The 20,087-nt window shown below is 38.8% G+C and overlaps 2 protein-coding genes across 4 annotated transcripts; one reads left to right on the top strand and one right to left on the bottom strand.

The window, feature by feature from the left end:
- The first annotated feature begins 1,003 nt into the window (after positions 1 to 1,003).
- LOC145894663 (uncharacterized) lies at positions 1,004 to 7,590 on the top strand. 3 transcript variants are annotated; one of them, XM_082983295.1, is made up of 19 exons: positions 1,004 to 1,140; positions 1,317 to 1,486; positions 1,988 to 2,721; positions 3,175 to 3,261; positions 3,439 to 3,657; positions 3,727 to 3,795; positions 3,867 to 3,897; positions 4,119 to 4,174; positions 4,237 to 4,273; positions 4,403 to 4,493; positions 4,558 to 4,591; positions 4,741 to 4,780; positions 4,932 to 4,987; positions 5,066 to 5,105; positions 5,297 to 5,345; positions 5,401 to 5,455; positions 5,651 to 5,719; positions 5,944 to 6,015; positions 6,382 to 7,590. In XM_082983295.1, exons 1-19 carry the CDS (start codon positions 1,123 to 1,125, stop codon positions 7,179 to 7,181), a joined length of 2,727 nt encoding a protein of 908 aa, XP_082839421.1. In that variant the 5' UTR covers positions 1,004 to 1,122; the 3' UTR covers positions 7,182 to 7,590. The 3 variants fall into 3 exon arrangements, with proteins under 3 accessions (XP_082839421.1, XP_082839420.1, XP_082839422.1); XM_082983294.1 differs by having other exon boundaries at positions 3,864 to 3,897; XM_082983296.1 differs by lacking the exon at positions 1,004 to 1,140 and having other exon boundaries at positions 1,323 to 1,486; positions 1,988 to 2,225; positions 2,576 to 2,721; positions 3,864 to 3,897.
- Positions 7,591 to 7,822: 232 nt separating this feature from the next.
- On the bottom strand, positions 7,823 to 14,511 carry LOC145894664 (uncharacterized). Its single transcript, XM_082983297.1, has 16 exons — positions 14,120 to 14,511; positions 13,889 to 13,996; positions 13,614 to 13,728; positions 12,927 to 13,028; positions 12,520 to 12,553; positions 12,345 to 12,453; positions 12,245 to 12,285; positions 11,602 to 11,724; positions 11,335 to 11,423; positions 10,979 to 11,168; positions 10,728 to 10,853; positions 10,165 to 10,383; positions 9,620 to 9,850; positions 9,230 to 9,336; positions 8,687 to 8,836; positions 7,823 to 8,512 (listed from the first exon to the last, which is right to left on the bottom strand). The coding sequence occupies exons 1-16, from the start codon at positions 14,302 to 14,304 to the stop codon at positions 8,279 to 8,281; spliced, it is 2,163 nt and encodes a 720-aa protein (XP_082839423.1). The 5' UTR covers positions 14,305 to 14,511; the 3' UTR covers positions 7,823 to 8,278.
- Positions 14,512 to 20,087: the final 5,576 nt, after the last annotated feature.

The raw sequence follows: 20,087 nt of genomic DNA, 5'->3' as shown, positions 1-20,087 counted from the left end.
ATTCAAGTTTTGGGAAGTCTGTCGCCACCAGACTTGTTGTTACCCATTCCACAGTTCGTCTGAAAAATCAGTTGTTACCCAGGGGTATTTACCACTAGATGTCACGCATTTAAGCTTGTGCAATTCTATGTTTGCTGACAAAACCTTAGCATTATAGCAGGTTATGCCGCGCCAACATTATACGCATAGCAGTAAAAGCCCAAAGTTTTCTCCTCGCATAAAGAACATGATGACTGACATAGCTGCGAACTTGTACAAACAAATCTTGAACAATATCAACCAAAGGCCATTTAATGAAATTGCGAGGGAGCGTGGCAGAATAAAGCAGTAAAATGCAATAGTTTTTCCTAACGTACATCATATGTTTTTATAATCCAAACACCACTGTCATATTTATTTACTGGATTACAATGTTCAATACAGGTACATTTATTAGCGTGAAAAATTAACATGAAAACGTAACAACCTGCACATTATCGTAAAAAATTGGTGCTGGTGTTGATATATTTAACTTGCTCAAGCAAATGGGTGCCTATTGGTGATGTCTTCCGTTATTCAGACAAGTTAAGTTTTGGGAAGTCCGTCGTCACCAGACTTGTTGTTACCCAAAGTTCGTCTGGAAACTTACTGGTTACCCATGGGAATTTACCACTAGGTGTCACGCATTTGTGCTTATGCAATTCCATGTTTGCAGAAGAACTTGTTCAAACATAACCTTAGCAGTATAGCAGGTAATGTCGCGCAAACCTTAACCGCAAAGCAGAAAAATCCATAAGTAAACATTTTGAAAGCAGTAGCTAGGGCGAAATGACCAATAAAGTTGCGACAAATTTAAAGACCCCAGCGTCGCGGTTATGCGTCATCCGAAAGGATTCTGGGCCACTTCACACTAACTACTGCCTTTCCAACGTGGGCGCAGACTACCAGAGAGGGAACCACCAGTCGAGAACCCGGGCTGTGGAAACCACCTCGGGCAAACTGTCTGCACGTGCTCCACTCGTTAACGTATGTCAGTATTTAAGGGGACGACAGAAACAGCAATGCTCAGTTTGTATGTTAGTGTAACAGTGCGATCAATTCACAAACGAAGTTCAAAGTTAAATTGTATTTGCTTGAGCAAAGATGTCGCAATTGTTGGAGGTAATATTACCAAAATATAAACGTATTTGTATTGGGTAGCAAATGAAGATGATAGTTGAACGTGATAAATTATGCGGTGTTACATTTTTATTATAAACTTTAATTTAGTCCAATGCGCAGACAAACTTGCTTTCAACCTCTAAATTAAATTGTACTTTACAATCTACTTGCTTCAGGCCAGAAAACTGGATCCCCAACAATTTTGGAGCGTTCCGTCTGGCGTCGGAAAAATTGCGTCTGATTCGTCTGGAATCGTGAGATTGTGTTACCACGACACGTTGGACTTTGTGGCAGTTAAATGTATTGCATTGAATGAGGACGAAAGTCTCCAGGAGCGAAAGATCAGGTAAGGGGCATTATAGTTGCCTGGTCTGTTACAAAACTGCTGCTCTTCACTAAGCCTAAACACGTTAATTGCAAGATGCAGAACTTGATTCTTATGACACTGGCTAACATTATGAGGTTTGGCCTAATGTATGCCTGTGGCTTATGTACACACAGCACGCACATAGGTTTCACTTTAATCATTACACTAAACAAATAGAACTATTTGATAAAGCATCAGATTCACTAAACATTCTTATGAGTAACAATGACTTGGTACCTGATATTATGACAAGTTTAATGGCTATATTCAAATATTTAGCGCAGCAATAAAACATCTGCCAGAAATATTTTTTTTAAACCGTCGGAGTTTATTTTACAAAAGCAAAAGTGAATTCTATTTATTTTTTTTGTGTTGTTAAAACTTTTAACCAAGTGGCGAATATTCAATCCGAATGATGACTGCAATTTTCCTGTCAAAATTTTGTGATAATCGCCGAAAACAACTGTTTTGCATGTTTAGGATATTACAAGATATCGGGGTTGTCCAACAAGCTGGTAACGATCGTATCGTCCGCATCCACGGCTACTCCGTGTGGAACTCATCGATCGGAGTCATCATGGAGCATTTGCCACGTGGCAGTTTGGGGTCTCTCATCTCCAACTACGGTTTTCAAATCGATGACGTTGTGCTACTGCGGTTTGCGCGGGACATTTCAGAAGGTCTTGCTGAATTGCACGAGTTCGGAAGCTATTATGAGGTCAGTAGGCGTAATTTGACGCCTTATGATATTCAGCTCACCGAAGACCTGCGATGCAAAATCGCATTTTTTGGTATCGGGGCGCGGAATTCGCGAGAGAGAACAACTTGTTCTGGCTGTGAGTGGAGGCAAAGAAGCTGTAGTTTTACTAACGTTGACAATGCTGGAAAGCTCAGCGACGTTCACAGCTTCGGTCAAATTTTGCAATTCTTAACCGAGCTTCCGCCCTCTGCGTCACAAACCGCCATAAGAGCTGCAATGCATTCCATGGTCGAAGAATGCACGAGTGACAATCTAAACCAACGCCCGAAAATGGCCGATCTGAAGAGTCATATCACTCGCTTGCTCAGAAAGTTCGACGTTCGTGCAATTCACAAAGCCGTCGGCAAACTATTGTGCAACTTATCCGAACCCGAACTGCCCCAGATTTGCACGGAAATTTGGCCCACGCTTGCCAACTTTTCCGTCCAGGAAAATCTTCTCCAGTCCACCCCAGGTAATTTTTGCGCGGGGACGTAAATTTGCGCCACTTCGCAAAGCGCACACCCACATATGCACAAACACCCCGGGATCACGTGCTTAAGCGCCGTTACTCAAACACAACTTGTTGAATTCTTGGTACCGAAGCGTCTGTGTCGCAATATTTACTCACCGTAAAGGATTTGTCCCATTACCTCATGCCACAGAAGAGGAACTGGTGGTAAAGTTTTATCCGTGGCCTAAGGTCATATACCTTGGTTCACATGACAGTGGTAAACATCCCTCAAGTAAATACGATTTATCATAAGATTACAGCAGAGAGATAGTGAAAGAAACATTGTATGTGAGCAACCAGCTATAATATCATATAACGTATGTCAGTTTACACCGTGTTGATCAAAACATTAAAATGTTGCCTTTCTTCTACATGAAATTAGGATTAACAGAATATCTTTAATTGACATTCCAGAAAAAATGTGTTTAAACCGATGCTACAACGACGAAACGACACCGAAGCTTCCAATAGGACGATATGGATCCCCTTACTCTGACCAAGGTGCTTTGCAAGTTTCATTTGTGGAAAACGGCAGAACATCCCAAAGCAAAACAATGTTAACAAAAATATAATAGCTTCTCAAAACCGAACATCTCCGCTATTTGAGATAATTTATTGTGTTATTTTCCAGTTAATTTTTTTAATATGTTACCCAATCTAAACTCCTCCCATTGACAGAGAAAAGAGCATTTTCGGACGAGACTTCGATGAAAGAAGTAACAGCATCCCGAAGTGGTCCGAAAGAGCACTCAACCCTGTGCCGTAAAAATGCGCTAAATCCGAAATGTCAGCATGTTCCTGTCAAGGCACCGCGTTCGGTCAAGCGTTCCAAACAATACGTCACAGGTTCTTACCCACCAGACGATGACGAACATTACAACGACGTTTGCTCGGAAGGTAAAGATGTCGGTTATTATAAATGGTATCAGTGCGGTATAGACAGTTGCCAACTCTGTGTGTTTTTAGATGAGACGACAGTGGGTCACACCAATCAAAATAAATTGAATCCGCTCTATCACGCAGGACACGACCAAGGTATGCCGCTTATTTTATATTGTATAGTTTTATGCAGATCATTTATTATCAAAACAATCTGCTTTCAGAAGACCCATACGAGTCATACGACACATCGGATAGGTAAATATGCCCTTTTTACTGTAAATAAGTTTGTTTGTGAAAATTAGAATACGGATTTGTTACCATCACGACTTCCAACGAGACAATTGTGTAAATACAGCTTTGTTGAACCACATTGCAGTTGCCAGTATAACAAAGCCCACATCGCAATATGTTTACACTATAATAAGTCCACGAGTTGTGGGGTATTGGTGTAACAAATTTATCTCTTTTCGTTACAGCGAATATGTTGCGAAGCAGCACAAATATGAAACAATAAATAACGAATCTACCCAAGGTAAGCCTGAATGTTTTCTAACAACCCACATTTTAATAATGCGATTAATTATCTTTCGACAGGAGATTTTTACGAAACGCCCATTACCAGTAGTCCAAGGTAAGTTTATGTCTCTGCCCACAAGACACAATTTTTGCAGGGAACCACAGTGTTTTGAACTGTCTGAAACAAGGCGTTATTTTTGAATTAGGCCTGTAGACTACTGCACTGAACGACCGTATTTTACAGATATTCCAACTGCAAACCACGGACAAGCCAGTTGTCGCAGAATATTAACATAAGACCAAAGGTACCGCCAAGAACCAAAAGACCCCTTGGCGTAAGTATTTCATGTTGGCCAGTATGAGCGGAATTTTTTCTAAATATTGATTTCTATGTTTCAGATTTCGTACAGCGATCCATGCCAAACACAAAGAGGTATTTTTTTTAAATAATCACACAATACAGCAAATAAGTCATTATCATGTCCAAACCTTCAGTTAAACACATCATGGCAATGCGTTTACAAGCATAATGAACCGACTTTACACCTATTTTCAATACCTGAACTATAATGTCTCTTTCAGATTATGAACCTCTGACAAACTTCTGCCAGAACCGCTATTCGTAAGTCATCTGCACCTTTTTCAATTGACTTTGACTCATTTTCCACAAACTCGGCTTTGGTTTTGTGGGTTGTAATAACTTTTGTAAATAAGAAGCAATAACCACTCGTGGTTGATACCAAAGTTTAATTTTTTACCGCTTTTAATTTCAGGACGGGAGCAAACAAAGCAGTTTATTTGCAGCCACTTCCACCTCGAAATCAACTAGGTTTGTGCCTTAATTTTCCGTGTTTAAAAATTTTACGGACAAATTTGTGATTAATTACTTTAATTACTATTTTTGTAGATCACGTGTATGACGACGATATACAGGAACACAGTAAAAGGTGAGAGACTGCACTTTATTTTGATTTACTAAAACCACAACTTTTAACAAACGTTACATAAACAGAAAGCAAGGCTGTGATAAGCAGATTTGTGATAAAGTACAACAAGGCTTTGCATGGAAAATACAATTTGCAAACAAACGATCGACTGCCATCGCAGCATATTTTGTAAAAATGAATTTTGTTTACAGCGAATGCGACAACGTTCCACCACCAAGGCCGCCAAAGTGTCAACTTGTGGTAAGATCCGCCTTACTGTCAAAAATACATGTAGAACGACATAACTTTTGTGCAGAAATCTTCAAGTTCGCCGGAAAGTTTCGCGCGATCTTCTTCCGGAAAACAATCAGGTACAACAACAAACTAGTTGGCGATGTGTCAATATAAATATATTACATTAAAGTCGAGGTGGTGCCAATTACACCAAACGAAGCAAGGAATGCTGGTAGCATTAATAAAAATGCACAACGCACATTAAATAGCACAATCGTCCCCTGCCAACTGCATCGATTTTTTTAAATGCAAAATTTCATTCATCCGCACAGATCCATCCCATTCCACCCGCTGGATGGAGCTGTTGGGCAACAGAACTCATAACCTTAACCCTTCTGAAGGTAAGCTGGCAGCAGAATTTTTATTGATTGCTTAATTACGACGAATCCACCTCTTTACTGACTAGACGGCAAAACATGCTTTATAAATGTCATTTTTAAAGTTTTGTAAACCGCTTTTGTTTTCCAGTCGTAATAAAACTTACCTCCAATTTAGGCAATGAGTTAAATTTATCCTTATTCCAGTTTGTCAAAAACAACCTGTCTTACACGTTTTTAATAAACAGAACATCAGTCAAAGCACATTGGAGGAAAGGCATCCTCGTTCAAGCAATCGATCCAACATTTGAAAGACAAAGGTTTGTAAGTTTTGCCACATTTGCCGCTAACGTGCACAGAGACGTTTTTTTCTGTTTAATGAATTTACAGCACATAAGATTGGTAATTTTAACCTTAAAACTTTACTATGTTGACTTCCATATCATTTTAAAACAACAGAACGAAAGCTTAGGGCGTACATTTTTAGACATTCTATTTTGGCAAATTATTTTGACGAATGCTGAATTATTGAAATAAACATTCTAATAAGCAATGACATGCAATATTTGTGAATGAGAATAACAAATTAAGATTTCTTTTTTAGGAGAAAACCGCTTTCCTCAACGCCTGTCTAAATTAATAAGATAATAAAGAAACCCTAATTCTGTCAATAAATCGTGTTGCAGATTCCAAACTTTTCAACTGCGTCAAGACGGACGCATTTCACGACGCATACAGGAAGGCTAAAGACGCCTGTATCAAAGGCCAGTACGCGGAGATGGTTAAGTGGATACCATGCATGTACGCGCAAATATCAGAAACCGATGAGTCAGTTTGGAATTGTTTGATCAACTTTGCGGAAGAAGAGAAATTAAAAGGAAACCATATTCGCTCTCTTCTGTTTCTTTTTCTCGCGTCGTACGGTTACGAAAAACTGAACGATCCAAACGGAATTTCTCAATGCGTTTGCGAGGTCTACCAGCTGGCCAGAAACCTCATGCAACAGAAACCAATCTTGCGCTATGTCGTTCTACCGTACTTAAAAGAAACATGCTTTAAGTTGGAACGCGCCACGCCATGCAACATCCATGTGAAAAGCTACAACAAGATGATCTGCGAGCTCTCCATGAGCAGAGTTGAAATCTCGTTGTGCGAGGTGGCAAACGCTGAAGCCACCTTGAGCTTTGCCATCACCGACGCCTCGTCTGGAGCAAAGAGATCTAGTGTCTATGCCTTCTGTCTTCTTGAGCTTGGTAAAATTTACGAAGACGGATTTCTTGACACCGAAGGTCAACATAGAGGCAAGTCGCGAACGAATCGTGGCGTCCACAGTCGAGATGAATGTTTGAATAAAGCTCGTCACTTCGTCTCGCAAGCGGTTGAAGCTTTCGACGAATCAGGCGATCTGTTGCCGCAAGATCGTCGCAAATATGTTGAAAAATGCAAAGAAAAACTGAGAAACTACAACGGTTATCGCCGATCCTGAAACTGCGTACTTACGTTGCCAAACAACCAGTTGCGATATTTGTTTGTTTTATATTTTTGTAAAGAATTGACATATTATGGTTTATTGCTTGTTATATATTTTCTACATGATTATATCTTACTTCGTGTTCAACTTATTGCCTCGAGTTTCTTCCTCTAACTGTTGACTTTATTGCGGCAATTCGGTCAATTTTCTTTTCTTTAACACTTATTCTTAGTAATGTGTTGTATGTACACTGCTGTAGCTGCCCAAACCAACTGAAACAAATTTCAGAGTGCAATTCCTTATATTTTTTACACTTGCTCATATCTACTATGTTTGCTTTTACATGTAATGAAATAAAATTTTGCTTTTTAAAAAAATATATTTTGCAATGCATGTTTTTCAGTTCAACCTGTCCAAGTATGTGCGTTTTCATTCGCGCTACTTCGCCCCAAAGCATTCACGCCAAGTTGGAGAAAAACACAAAAACATAAATGTATCCATCATGTTTCCAATTACTACTTATTACACAAATCCAAAATAGCTTCGTAGTTCATAAACTCTTTGTTTGACAAACTTTATTCCGCTGTTTTACTTGAATTGCCAACGACTATGTACAATGATGAAGAGAAAGTATTTTAAATCTCGTAACCCGATGTAATAAAAAACTCGTAAACCTTTAAAATTATAATGCCTGGTAGTAAGAATAGCACTAGAAAGTGTTTAATTATGCAACGCAACATCACAACCATACAATAATTACTATAACGTTTGTGTAATACTTCAAATGAAACATGTTTTTCAAAACTATAAACCGCACTGTTAAAAATACTACTGAGATGTTGTGGATATGTACAAAAAAGTTTCGTGTAGATGCAAAATAAAAGCATACAAAGGAAATGCCAAGTGGAAGAATATGCTGAGGAACATTGTTTATTTATGCAGACGTTGCAAACAAAACTGCAATACATTAATAATGGGCACAGTTGAGTTTCGAAGGTTTGAATAATTGCTAAATAATAGCATAATAATGTTGTTCAGCATATCCTGGGGTTTATTGATTCTCTTTAAAGATGTTTTTTACATCAACCTCCGATTTCTGTGTGTACGAAATATTAACAGCCAGTTTGAAGTTGTCCTCCTTCGTTGCAATTTTTCGGCCATTCTCCGGAAGCTATTTTTCTACGAATTAACTCGGCCAGTGAATGCTCACAAGACCCTCCCGCGCCTTGATATGTTCCACAGCTTAAACTTGTTCCATTGGCGCTGCATTCGCATCTGTATTTGACTTGAAACCCTTGTATGATGCGTCTGCTTTTGCACACTATATCATGGCCGGCGTAATTCACCTGCAAAATTCATCAAACTGTTGGAGCCAAAAACATTGACAACATTGGTATCTTTTTTATGTTAAAACCACATTTAAGACAAGCGTTTTGGGATTTCCCATGTTTACAGACTCAAGGCCAATATTAAAGGCCTTCATTAACAGCTTCAGGTTCTTACATCGAAGACGTGTTTACCTGGTTTTCTGATCCAAGGTGACCGGATATACTTTGCCAATTTGTTGTGTACTGACAGTTTGGACCGGTTTTGCATCGCGGACATTCACAACTTGGCAAGTTTTTTTCTGACCACGTGAGACTTTTCTGACATGTAGCAGAAGGCGGTCCCTTTCAAAGTTAAACTGATTAAACTTATATCAAACACAAACTGTATCACAAGGAAATTGAGGTTTTAATTTGGTGAACAGAGTTAGGAAACATTGTAAAACACATTTAAAAAGTCTTCCTAAAACTGTTTGTTGTTGACGCCGCCAGGCATATTGTTGCATTAACTCGGAAAAACTCATTGTCAAAAAAAAATTATTATGTTTCAATCGTGATTCAAAGAGCTTTTTCCTAAAATTGCTTGGAAAGGGGTTCTCAAATTGAAACAAAAGAGAAAAGAATTGACTTGCAAAAGCCATGTTGCACTCTTTTACTCTTCGCAAATTAGATCAAGCAGAAAAGTAGTGAAGATCACCTATTATTGCAAAGTAAATATCAATCTTCCTCTTCACTTACCGTCATAACCCTTCCGCCCGTACAGGAAAACTCACACAGAGATCCAACCACATTGTTTTCAGTACATTTCGCGGATACGAAGTTGCTAAGTTTTAGATGAGGGCACACTAGAAAACACGAAGTTTTGTTACACAACTAATGGCAAAACCTTGGGAACGCTGCTGTACTCTGAAGATCAAAGCGTCATTTGGTGTGTTTACTGGATAGCAAAAAAGTAAAAAACGACATTTAAATCTGTTTGATATTTTTCAGTGTAGATTCGAGAAATTCCAAATAGACATCATGGTTTGAAGATCACCCTGGATAAGGTTGCAACTCGCCAATGTAAAAACTTCCAAACATTCATTTCACTGCAAGTTTGACATAACAATAAATCAGAAATATTCACACCTGGTTTTTCACATTTAAGTTGTCCATAATCCCAGTCTCCATTGTTCATACAGGACACGGTGGCCACAGGTTCAGGGTTATAACCGGAAAGGCAGTGAACGAAGCAGCTGGTTCCATTTTTGAAGTCCGAGTATGTTTGTCCAGGAAACAACTTCCACTTGGCGTCGCCGTTAGCACAATACGAAGTTTGCTCTATTTCGGTGGGCGCCATGAACGGATTACAGTTTATTTCTGCAATGCAAAGCACAAACTTGTAATGCATGAAAAACTCCTAGCAATATAAGGTCACACCTATATTAAATCAAACATATTTTTTGAACAATTTTACGTCACTTTCCAAGTGTGCTGAAGAGGAGAACAAAAGACCGTAGTAGTTAACATATATAAGTGGCTATTTGACCAGTAAGATCACCTACAGCCACACCAAGCTGAACTGATGAGACCTTGTAGGTCTAAATTTAGTTCACAGAATACGCAGACTTATTCACCATTTTTCTGGAACACGTTTTTGTTACTGGAGAAACAGATTAATGGTAGCCACCAACCTTTCTGGCAGTATGGTACGTCCATACTCCAGACGTTTTCTTCAAGACAATATGCAGTGATCGGTGGTTCGAGATCGAGACAATTTCCAGTCCCGCAGTTTGCTTTGACGCCAGAATCTTTGGGACAAAAGTACTCACAAACTTGCACGTTGCGTTCATCCAAATAGCAGTTTGCACTTCCTTCGTTAGCAGGCGGTTGTCGTCTTCCGCACGTGGGCGCTGTGGAGTATAAATTTAAACTTGCAATAGGGGCAAGTGAGATTTGTGTTGCGGGTGATTGGCAACATCGATTAGGTTTCCTGGTGTGGAAAAAAATAAAACAGAAAAGTATCATTTGTGCAATGCGAAGAGCAACTGAGGACGTAAAAATGCCACTGCAATTAATATTTTTCTATGGAACTTGAATGCGGAATAGAACATGGATGCGGTCAAAATCTGCCTGGAAAATCTTCATTTTGTTTTTGTAGTGAGATTAGAACTAAAATTGTATGCTGTCATTGGCTTTAGGAAGTAATTGACAAGAAACAACTTGAAAACGAATAATTTTTTCAACTTCTCCTTACGTTTAAATCCGAAGCCGAAATAAACAAAGGAAACTCCGACAACAATCGACAAAAGGACAAGAAACACCAACACTGGGTGGCGCCTTGCAACGTCGTCGAGTCTCCAATAAAATCCAAGTCCTCTGTCTGTAAACGAATGTGCAATGAACAAATGAAACGAAATATTAGTTTTCAGATGCAAAAATTGTTGCCAGAAATGAGGTTTACTTTATTATAAAAACCAATAGTTTTTAAACGACTACAAAACGTACCCCCGACAGCCATGTTTGGTCTTTCCACCACAGCGTTGTTACCATCTCTGACTGTAGCAGGAACTCCATGATCTGGTTCCCCAGGGTTACGTTGTCTTCGTCGAAGTACAGGGGTATCACCCTCACCATTGCTTTGTGAACTTTCCTTCTCTTTAACAGAAACTTTCTTCGACCTCAGAATTTCCTCCTCCTGTCCAAGTAAGTTGATCAGAAAGGTTTCAACAAGTAAGTTACTGAGATTTTTAGTTCAAATGATAAAGATAATAAAACATCGTATTTATTCAAACAAATTAGCTCGATATCAGGGACCTTAGTATAAAACATTCGTATTTGACGTTCATTTCATTCAGGGTTACCTTTATGGGCAGTTTATCACCAATGTCTTTGAGTTCTTTATCGTTAAGCTTACATTCCATTCGATGGAGTCCAAACATCTCTTGCAAATCTACAAACAAAATACCACCGGTTCTTAGACCATGTTATAGCATGTCAAAAAGGGTCATAAATTCCTAGACTACAATGTGTAAACAATACTCAACACTACCAATAGCGAACACAAACCTGCAAACTGCTACCAATAACGAACACAAACCTGCAAACTGCTACCAATAACGAACACAAACCTGCAAAGCTTGGTCTGAGATGGGGTTCAAGTTGCAAACAATCTTCGGAAACATTTCGCAGGTCTTTAATAACTGCAAATATTCCTGTGTCTTGATCGTCGGCAAGCTTGGGATCCTTGCTATCTGTTATTAACATAATGTTTATCAAGTCAGTGCATATAAATGCACATGAATCTGACCTAGAATGATAAGAGGAAAACCTTTTTTCCTCCTGTTTATCGTAATATGATAAACGGTCTGCGCGACACGCCCCTGATTAAACCCGATGTCAGCACCTCAGGGCGCTGTGCGTTAGACCCCTGTATCGTTCCTTGTTGGTGCGCGTTGTCAATTCTTTTTGCCCGCCTCCACGTTTTTTTGCGCTCTTTTAGCTTTTTCGTGCTTCTTTCGCCCTTTTTTACTTTTTCACTCCTGACTATTTATCGCCGTGTTATGCGTTGTACTTCATTTGTCCTGATGAAGGTCAGTTGGATAACGACCGAAACGTCGTCCGAACTAGTTTTTCTTTTTTGCCAGAAGAGCCTTTAATTATTATGTATCAGTCATATACCCTTTCCCACCAGCTAGCGAAACCAATAATCTAATCTTTTTGGTTTAGAACCTTTGCATTTCGGCCTTACTCATGTAGACTTTGAACACTTACCTTCTTGTTGGCCGCAAAATTGTTCCCAAACTTTTCCAAAGCTGCAATCAAATCGTTTTACTTTTGACAAAAGCTTTATATGTGCAAAGTTTAACAACACCTGTACACGTCCCACTTTTGTGAGGGTTTTGCTTCTTCTTCACCGCTTTCAGGAGGTAAGTGTCCCTCGAATTCCTTCGGCAGATTCAGTTTTTTTAAATTTTCCGTACCTGTGTTTTTCGCAAAAAAATTTTTCGTTTAAAGGACGAAAACCAGTGTGTCTTGCAAGGTTTTACCTGATACATACACTGAGTGTTCAAAGGACGAAATCTGAAAATAAACAGCAACTTTTTTTGGTTTTTACTGATGCATTTGATTACATTAAATGGCCCAATTATGCCTTGACTTGTCCACAACACATAAAGTGCTCAAAATGCAGATGTAAAAAATTAAAATATTTTTCTGCTCACAGAAAAAACACAAAACAAGTCTCTCAGAACCATTGACGACAATATTTAACTTAATGCACATTAAGCGTAAGAAACAACTGTGAGAGATAAATAAAATCTATTGATGAAATGCTGCTCCTTTCTTGGTATTCGTTTTATCAAAATTAGTAGGTGCATACACTAACACGGTATTGAAATTTTACTACTGGAGGCATACAAAATTTTAATGAAAGGGTTTGGTGCTCTTTTCATACTTTCACATCATAGTCTTTGGTGACAATGAGACTCTCCGTAGTAAGATGTAAATGAACTATTGATGGTGTCAGTCCATGAAGGTATTCCATTCCATCAACCACCTGTGAAAAATATAAACAATAGGAAAAATGACTTCTGCACCCAACCGTTCATATATAACAATACCAATGAAAGCTGCTGTGATAGCCAAGTGTGGAACTACGCAGTGGTGCTGCATGAAATATTGCTACTATTAAAGGACTATTGAATTTCGTGCATATACTTTAACTGGTGTAACCAATTCAGTACAAACCATAATTAACTATTTTCGCAATGAAACATTTTGGAGTTTGAAGCAGGTTGATGTTGCACAGGCAACGAATTTTTAAAATAGTTTCTTGACATTTCTGTCACGCTCCACTGCTTCAGCTATTCATCGGGTTCCTCATAACGCTGTGACGTCATGTAACGCTACCCGACGGCGAAACTAAAGTTTCCTTGCGTTCTGCTTTAACGCGCTGCGCAGCAATACATTGGCTATACAAATATCTAACCGCTACACACAGATGCGAAGTGACGATTAATTAACTGTTGTTTGCAAAGCTCACTATTACGTTATATGCCAATGGACACACCTTAACAAAGCTGTCAAACTTTAGGTTGTAATGAACAAATACAACAAACATGAGCTGATCTTTAGTAATTACCTGTAAAGCCGTTTTACATTTCAGCTTATCGACTGTCGCGCCATCTACGCTTGACGTCATCACTTCCTCGAGGAAAACGTCACATGTTCCTCTGATGCCATGTTCTAGTATAATGCTGCAACATAATGTCGTTTAGCGAAAACTTTTTGTCGAGAACTATGGTTTAGAGACATACAAAGCTAGGATTCGCAGTGGATGTGAGACACATGCGCCCAGGTAAAAGTTGGTTCCCCTTTTCAACGCAACCTAGTCGTTAACGCCCCAGTACAGATTACCTGAACGTTGTTCCACTGCAATGTGCACCGTAGAATCTCTGTATATTCTGGTGATGAGTTTTCGAAAGTTTTCTTCCAGCATTGCGGAGTTCTTTCCATCGACATGATCTGCAAATGTAAACTAACACTAAGCACAACAAATGTGCACAATGAGGACACAGTTAACTTAGGAATACCAACGTCCCAAACAAGCAAAACACTATGCAATTATTTTTCTTAGGGTGCACTTACACTGCAGGTAAGTCTTCTTCCTCCACGTATTCTTGCACACACAAATCCTCCCGTTTTCCGACAGTTACGCTGCAAAGACGACTTCCACCCTTATTTCGAACACTCCCCACCCAATGTATTTGACCTTCCGTTATCAAGGGCAAACCATTGGTGAAAGCTTCCATCGCGCTTTTCGGATCTTGCATTTCGTATGTAAGTTCTCCTAATGCCAATAAGAATTGCTTCAGCCTGTATTTTCGAGCGGCTTGTGGTAGTTCGCCTACCTCGTGGTACAACGTTACTTTATGGCTGCGTATAACACTTCAAGCGTGACGAGTTCCCAGGTTCAGCCCCTTGTGGGAAAACACCTAAAATTTTTTGATTTTTATGTCTAGGACACGGGCCGTTTTAGTGAACTTCAAGCAAAAAGATATTTCTTTCGTTATTAAACATCATACACTATTAGATTCCATAGCAGTTGCTTGGCCACAATGGCATCCACCATTGCTTTATCCACAAGTATTAGTACATATAGTGTGGTGCCAAACCGGATAGACAGTCACCACCACGTGGAATGTTTGTCTGTTCTGAGATGATAACAACCACTGAAACTTCGTGGTGAAAGATGCGACAATTTTCAGCAAGTGGCGCAATTTTCATCCTAAAGATGTCAGTATGTTTACAAGTTGCAAAGGGCTAACAAACCATGTTCAATACGTGAGGTCTGGTATATTTCGAAAATATTCTGCTAGAGAAGTCGCTGTGCTAATAATGTAAATTTTGTGTGGACAGCAGGCCAGTCTAGCCGCGGAAATGCACTAGCTGAAATGATGAGACCCGACACATCGAAACAGTGAGCATTATCTTAATCTCTAACAGAACCGAATTCCCCTACAAACAACGGGTTGCAAAACGCCTCCGAAAGGAGGGAAAGAGAGTGTAATAAACTGCAGTGGAAATTTTGTGGAGGTTAACCTAGCTTGGGTCGATGATTCAAACATCCTAATTATATTTCCTGTAACTATATATTCCTGTCTCTAACCATATAATAGTTTACGAACGGGTAAAAGCTTACTAAGGAAACCAACTTTTCTCTATTTTCCGGACATCATTGTTGACCCCAGGGATGTAACAAAGACTCACTGTGACTGGAGACGTGGCACAAAAGTTAATCAAATGATTGAGCGACTGACGTTCGTGCGAATGACGCAGCTGATCATATTACTACCGTTGCGACAACTTTTTGTTTGTGGAAATCAACCACTATAAGGTTCCGTACGGTGCAAACCAGGGCCCTTCAGGGAGGGAAAATGTGCTTGTGCGAGGACATTTTTTTAATGAGACCTCATGACATTTTCGGTGGAACCCAAAGTTTATGATAGAAATCACTTGGTTTTAAAACAAACAATGGTGTTCGGGGAACTCTTTTTGCCAACCGATATATTCAGTCAAATAAAACCTTGACAAGTGCTTATGTTTACCACATTGCCTGTTTATTTGTGGCCATATAGCATTTTGATATTCAAAAGGTGATTTGCTCAAGTAAATGCACTGCTATTGCAACATTTTATTTGCAAATGCAAGGATTTGGTAACAATATCATAAAGGTGCGCAAAACAGTCACAATGTCACGTCACTATCAATGACAGTGTTAAACTTAGTTTAAGTAGAATCTCTGTATATTCTGACGGTGATGAGTTTCTGAAGTTTTCTTCCAGCATTGCGATGTTCGTTCCAGAAGATCAGCAAACGTAACTGCAAAAATAACACAACAAATGTGCCACAATGAGGAAACGGGTAACATAGGAATACCAACGTCCCAAACAAGCAAAACACCACGAAATAGTTTTTCTTTTAGTCAACGAAGCGAAACAAAGAAAAAGGGGGAAATTTATTGGCTTGTACAGAGCTATTCTACAAACCGAGTCGCAAGTTCTTCTTTTGAATAAAAAATCCTATACCATACTAGTATCGAATGAAATCAAACTTTAATCAATTCGCTATTTTAAGCCGTTTAAGCATGTTAATGATTAACAAAAATCGGTCGAAACATGGGTTTTCGTGAAACAGGGAAGGATATACTTTTATCTTCCTAATTTGCTGCCGAATACATTTCGTTTGCTGAGTTGGCAGCCATGGCGCTCACCGACTCACAACAAGACGCTTTATTGATTTACATGTTAATTACATTTTTAACTGTCAACGCTTCCATGACAAGAGATGCAACTCAACGTGCGAAATATTCAACCAAGTTTGAAATCCTTGAGGGCCTTGTTGGTCACCATAAATTACACGGTAAAATAAGTTCGGTTTAAATGGTTCATAATAAATTTACTACACAGAAGTCTTACACGCTCACAAATGTTTGAAGAGTGATGTCATCACGCCCGAGCGTAACAGTATCCAAGAACAAAGACATGTTTTAAACGCGAGTACAACGGAATTAATTTGTAGCGACGGTGTTGTTTATGACAGGTACCTTTATTGCAAAACAAATACATCAAACCCTTATTAATCAGAATTGCTCTTCGGGCACTTAGTTTCTAAAGTGTTTATTTGAAACCAACGTTTCGTCTGCCATCCGGCGAGACTTCTTCGGGGTTATGTCAACAGTGAAGCATCACGCGCACAAAACACTAAAAACGCAGGAAAAAAGCAGGAAAAACGCAAGAAAAAAGGAATAGATATCGTCACGTGAACCAGGTGTGTAGCGGTGCGTAACATTTACAACAAGTTGTTGTATACAGCAGGAAAATACACACATTGCTCCTTATCGTTTATACAATGGTCGTTTTTGTGGATATGGAGTAGACTACCTTTATTGCTGACCAAATACATCACAACATATTTTCAAAACGGACCACAAAGTGTAAAAAATATGACGTGGCTTTCGACCGATTTTTATTGATCATTAACTTGCTTAAACGGCTTAAAATAGCGACGAGCGACGGTCGGGTTGGCGTGAGTTATCGTTGAATTTCGCATATAGCATCCTCAAGCGAATTGATTAAATTTTGATTTCATTCGTTACTAGTATGGTATAGGATTATTTATTCAAAAGAAGGACTTGCGACTCGATTTGTACGAACATTTATCGAAAGTTATCAAAGAAAAATCGATATTTTTTCAGGTTTTCAAAATATAAATTCATATTTCTGCACTTGTCTGTTCGAATTTTTCAGATATTTTAATATCGTTTGAAAGGGTTAAGAGCGTAAAATACTCTGCTGTAACATTTTTGCCAGCGAATCTTGTTGTTGCAACCGTTGTCATAATACGCATATCATATTCATAAACTAATATAAATATGTATTTTAAATAATTTTGGTGAGTTTATAAAGTTCAGTCTATGAACTTTTACGTGTTAAAAAATCATGCTGTCACCTCGTAAGGTGGCCGGAGAACCCGCGTTCAAAGTTTTGTTAAGTGACGATTTTTTTTTGTCAAGTGGCTTACAGTTTTTTTTCCGTTTCTTGGCTTTTGAGTAAATTTAGGGTATTTGTTTTTAGTTGATTCACAAAATTGTTTCATAATGTTGTTGTAAGTTCTGAGTAAGGTAAGTACGGACAAGACAAACAGGCCCTTCTGGTGCGATAACTCCAAAATCTGTCCATCTCCCAACAAGTGAATTAGGCACAGGAATGCTGAAAAATAAACATCAAGGATTTCACGTTTAAAGAATGATTTGATGTGAATTTCGAGATTGTTCAGTAAAGGCAACAGAAAATTCGGGAAACTTTCAGGGGATTTCCCTGCACGATGTTTATGAGCAGTCTCAGCGTCGCGTTTGTTTCATTGATTGTACATCGCATATTTCGTACAATTATTAATTTAAATTTCATGAAGTTCTCACTTGAATGTTTATCAAGTGTAACCGATAGAAATTGCGGTAGCATTGACGTGTTTTAAGCATGTTCATTTCTGTCAGTGACATTATCAGAGAACTTTTGTGTTTCGGGCTTCTGTCCTGCTCAGTTGTTTAGTTAAATGGTGGATTAATTGTTTGATGGTATCTTTAGAAAGGTCAGTCTGTGAACTTTTACGTGTTAAAAAATCATGCTGCTACCTCGTAAGGTGGCCGAGTATCCCGCTTTCAAAATTTTGTTAACTGACGATTTTTTTTGTCAACTATCATCCCTCTGGTCTATACTGCCATTAGTAAGGCAGTAACTACTCAGTAGTCTAATGTTTTTAAATTTGTTGTGTCCAAGATTTAAAATCAAACGTCAACTGCGTTTACTGAAGTTATAACAAATCAATGTGGTATGTTTGTTTCGGCTAAAGGTTTTGATGCAGTTTCAAAGGAACACTGTGTTCACACGATGCAATGTCTATGTTTGCCAGCAACTTATGAATGTGTGTCGAGTGACACAGCTCAATTGGACATTGACCTGCATGAGAAAAGGAACTTGTATGGCGTAACACCGGCATTAAGACAGTGTCAGTTTTTGGCGTTGGCACACGTGTTTATCCAGCATAACATCTTGTGATTGTGAGTTGCCTGTGATTTCATTAAATAACAACTTTTAGCAAAGTTCGTCATGATTTTATGAAAACCTGTGGTTACAAATATCAAGTTGCCCGTATCGGAAATACTTGCGCAACTTTCTCACTCTTCCAATGATTCATACCGTATTTACTCAAACAAAAAGCGGTGAGTTACATTTTTTTCGCCGTTTGTGGGTTTTTTAGTAAATTTACGGTATATTTGTTTTTAGTGATTCACAAAATTATTTCATACTGTTGTTGTAAGTTCTAAGTAAGGTATGTATGGACAAACCAAACAGCCCCTCCTGGTGCGATAACTTCAAATTCTGTCCATCACCGTCTCCCAACAAGTGAATTAGGCACAAGAATGCTGAAAAATAAACATAATGGATTTCACGTTTTGAAGAATAAATTGACGGAGTTGCCGTAGTTTTCGATCTCGATGAATTTCGAGATTGTTCAACGAAGGCAACAGAACATTCGGGAAACTTTCAGGGGGTTTCCCTACACGATGTGTATAAGCAGTCTCAGCGTTTTAAGCATGACGTGTTTTAAGCATGTTCATTTCTGTCAGTGACATTATCAGAGAACTTTTGTATTTCGGGCTTCTGGCCTTCTCAGTTGTCAAATAGTGGATAAATTGTTTGATTGGTGGCAGTGGAATCAAAGGGCTACAATTGTTACGCAGCTTTAGTGATCAGAAAAGTTAGCTTGACAACGGTGCTTGTTCGCTTGCGCCCCTATTGCGTCACTGGGTCACATCAGAAAACCCTACGGGTGAATTTAATCAATTCTCTCGTATATTTTGACGAGAAAATATTAACATGATTTGTGTGTCATGAATCATAGTCATGGTCATAAATCCTTGTTTGAATATTACGTAGACAATAAAAATATACAAAAATTTCAGTAAATATTTTAGACCCTTTTCTCATTTCAGCATCTAATAGCATAGAAAAAGCATTTTTTTTAGCTATGTATGGAAGTGAGCTATGTATGGCGATGTTTAGGATGATTCAAACCAAACAAAGACGTTCGTTTGTCAAACATTAAACATGAAGCCAGGTTTATTCATCAATGATCAACAACCGGCCGCCATCTCGTCAAGCTTTTGTGTCAATGTTGACTCTTTTCCATTAATGGCCTGACTGGGTTTGACTGCAAAAGTCAGCGTGCAAAAAGGACAAACATTTCGCAAATTACTCGTTTTGGGACCCAGTCTGTGATCATCGCCCACTTTCGATTTTTCTGTTGTTTGTTATGAAGGATTTTCGTGACGTGTTATACCATATTAATAAATGCACACGTTTATTTGTTCCACTCATGATAAGCTAACCTTAACATAGCATTCTGTTTGGCAATTAAACATATTGCCATACCGATAAAAATACACGAATCGGTGTTAGCAAACTGCCGGATCCAAATCATCCGGTCGGATTTGATTAATAACTATCCGGATCTGGCCGGGCCGGATAATTTGGAACTGGGAACATCACTAGGA

This window comes from Ascidia mentula, chromosome 3 (genome assembly GCF_947561715.1).
Source record: "Ascidia mentula chromosome 3, kaAscMent1.1, whole genome shotgun sequence".
In the NCBI taxonomy this organism is placed as follows: Eukaryota; Metazoa; Chordata; class Ascidiacea; order Phlebobranchia; family Ascidiidae; genus Ascidia; species Ascidia mentula.
The sequence above is the reverse complement of the archived record's forward strand: the minus strand, read 5'-3'. Positions and strand labels throughout refer to the sequence as shown.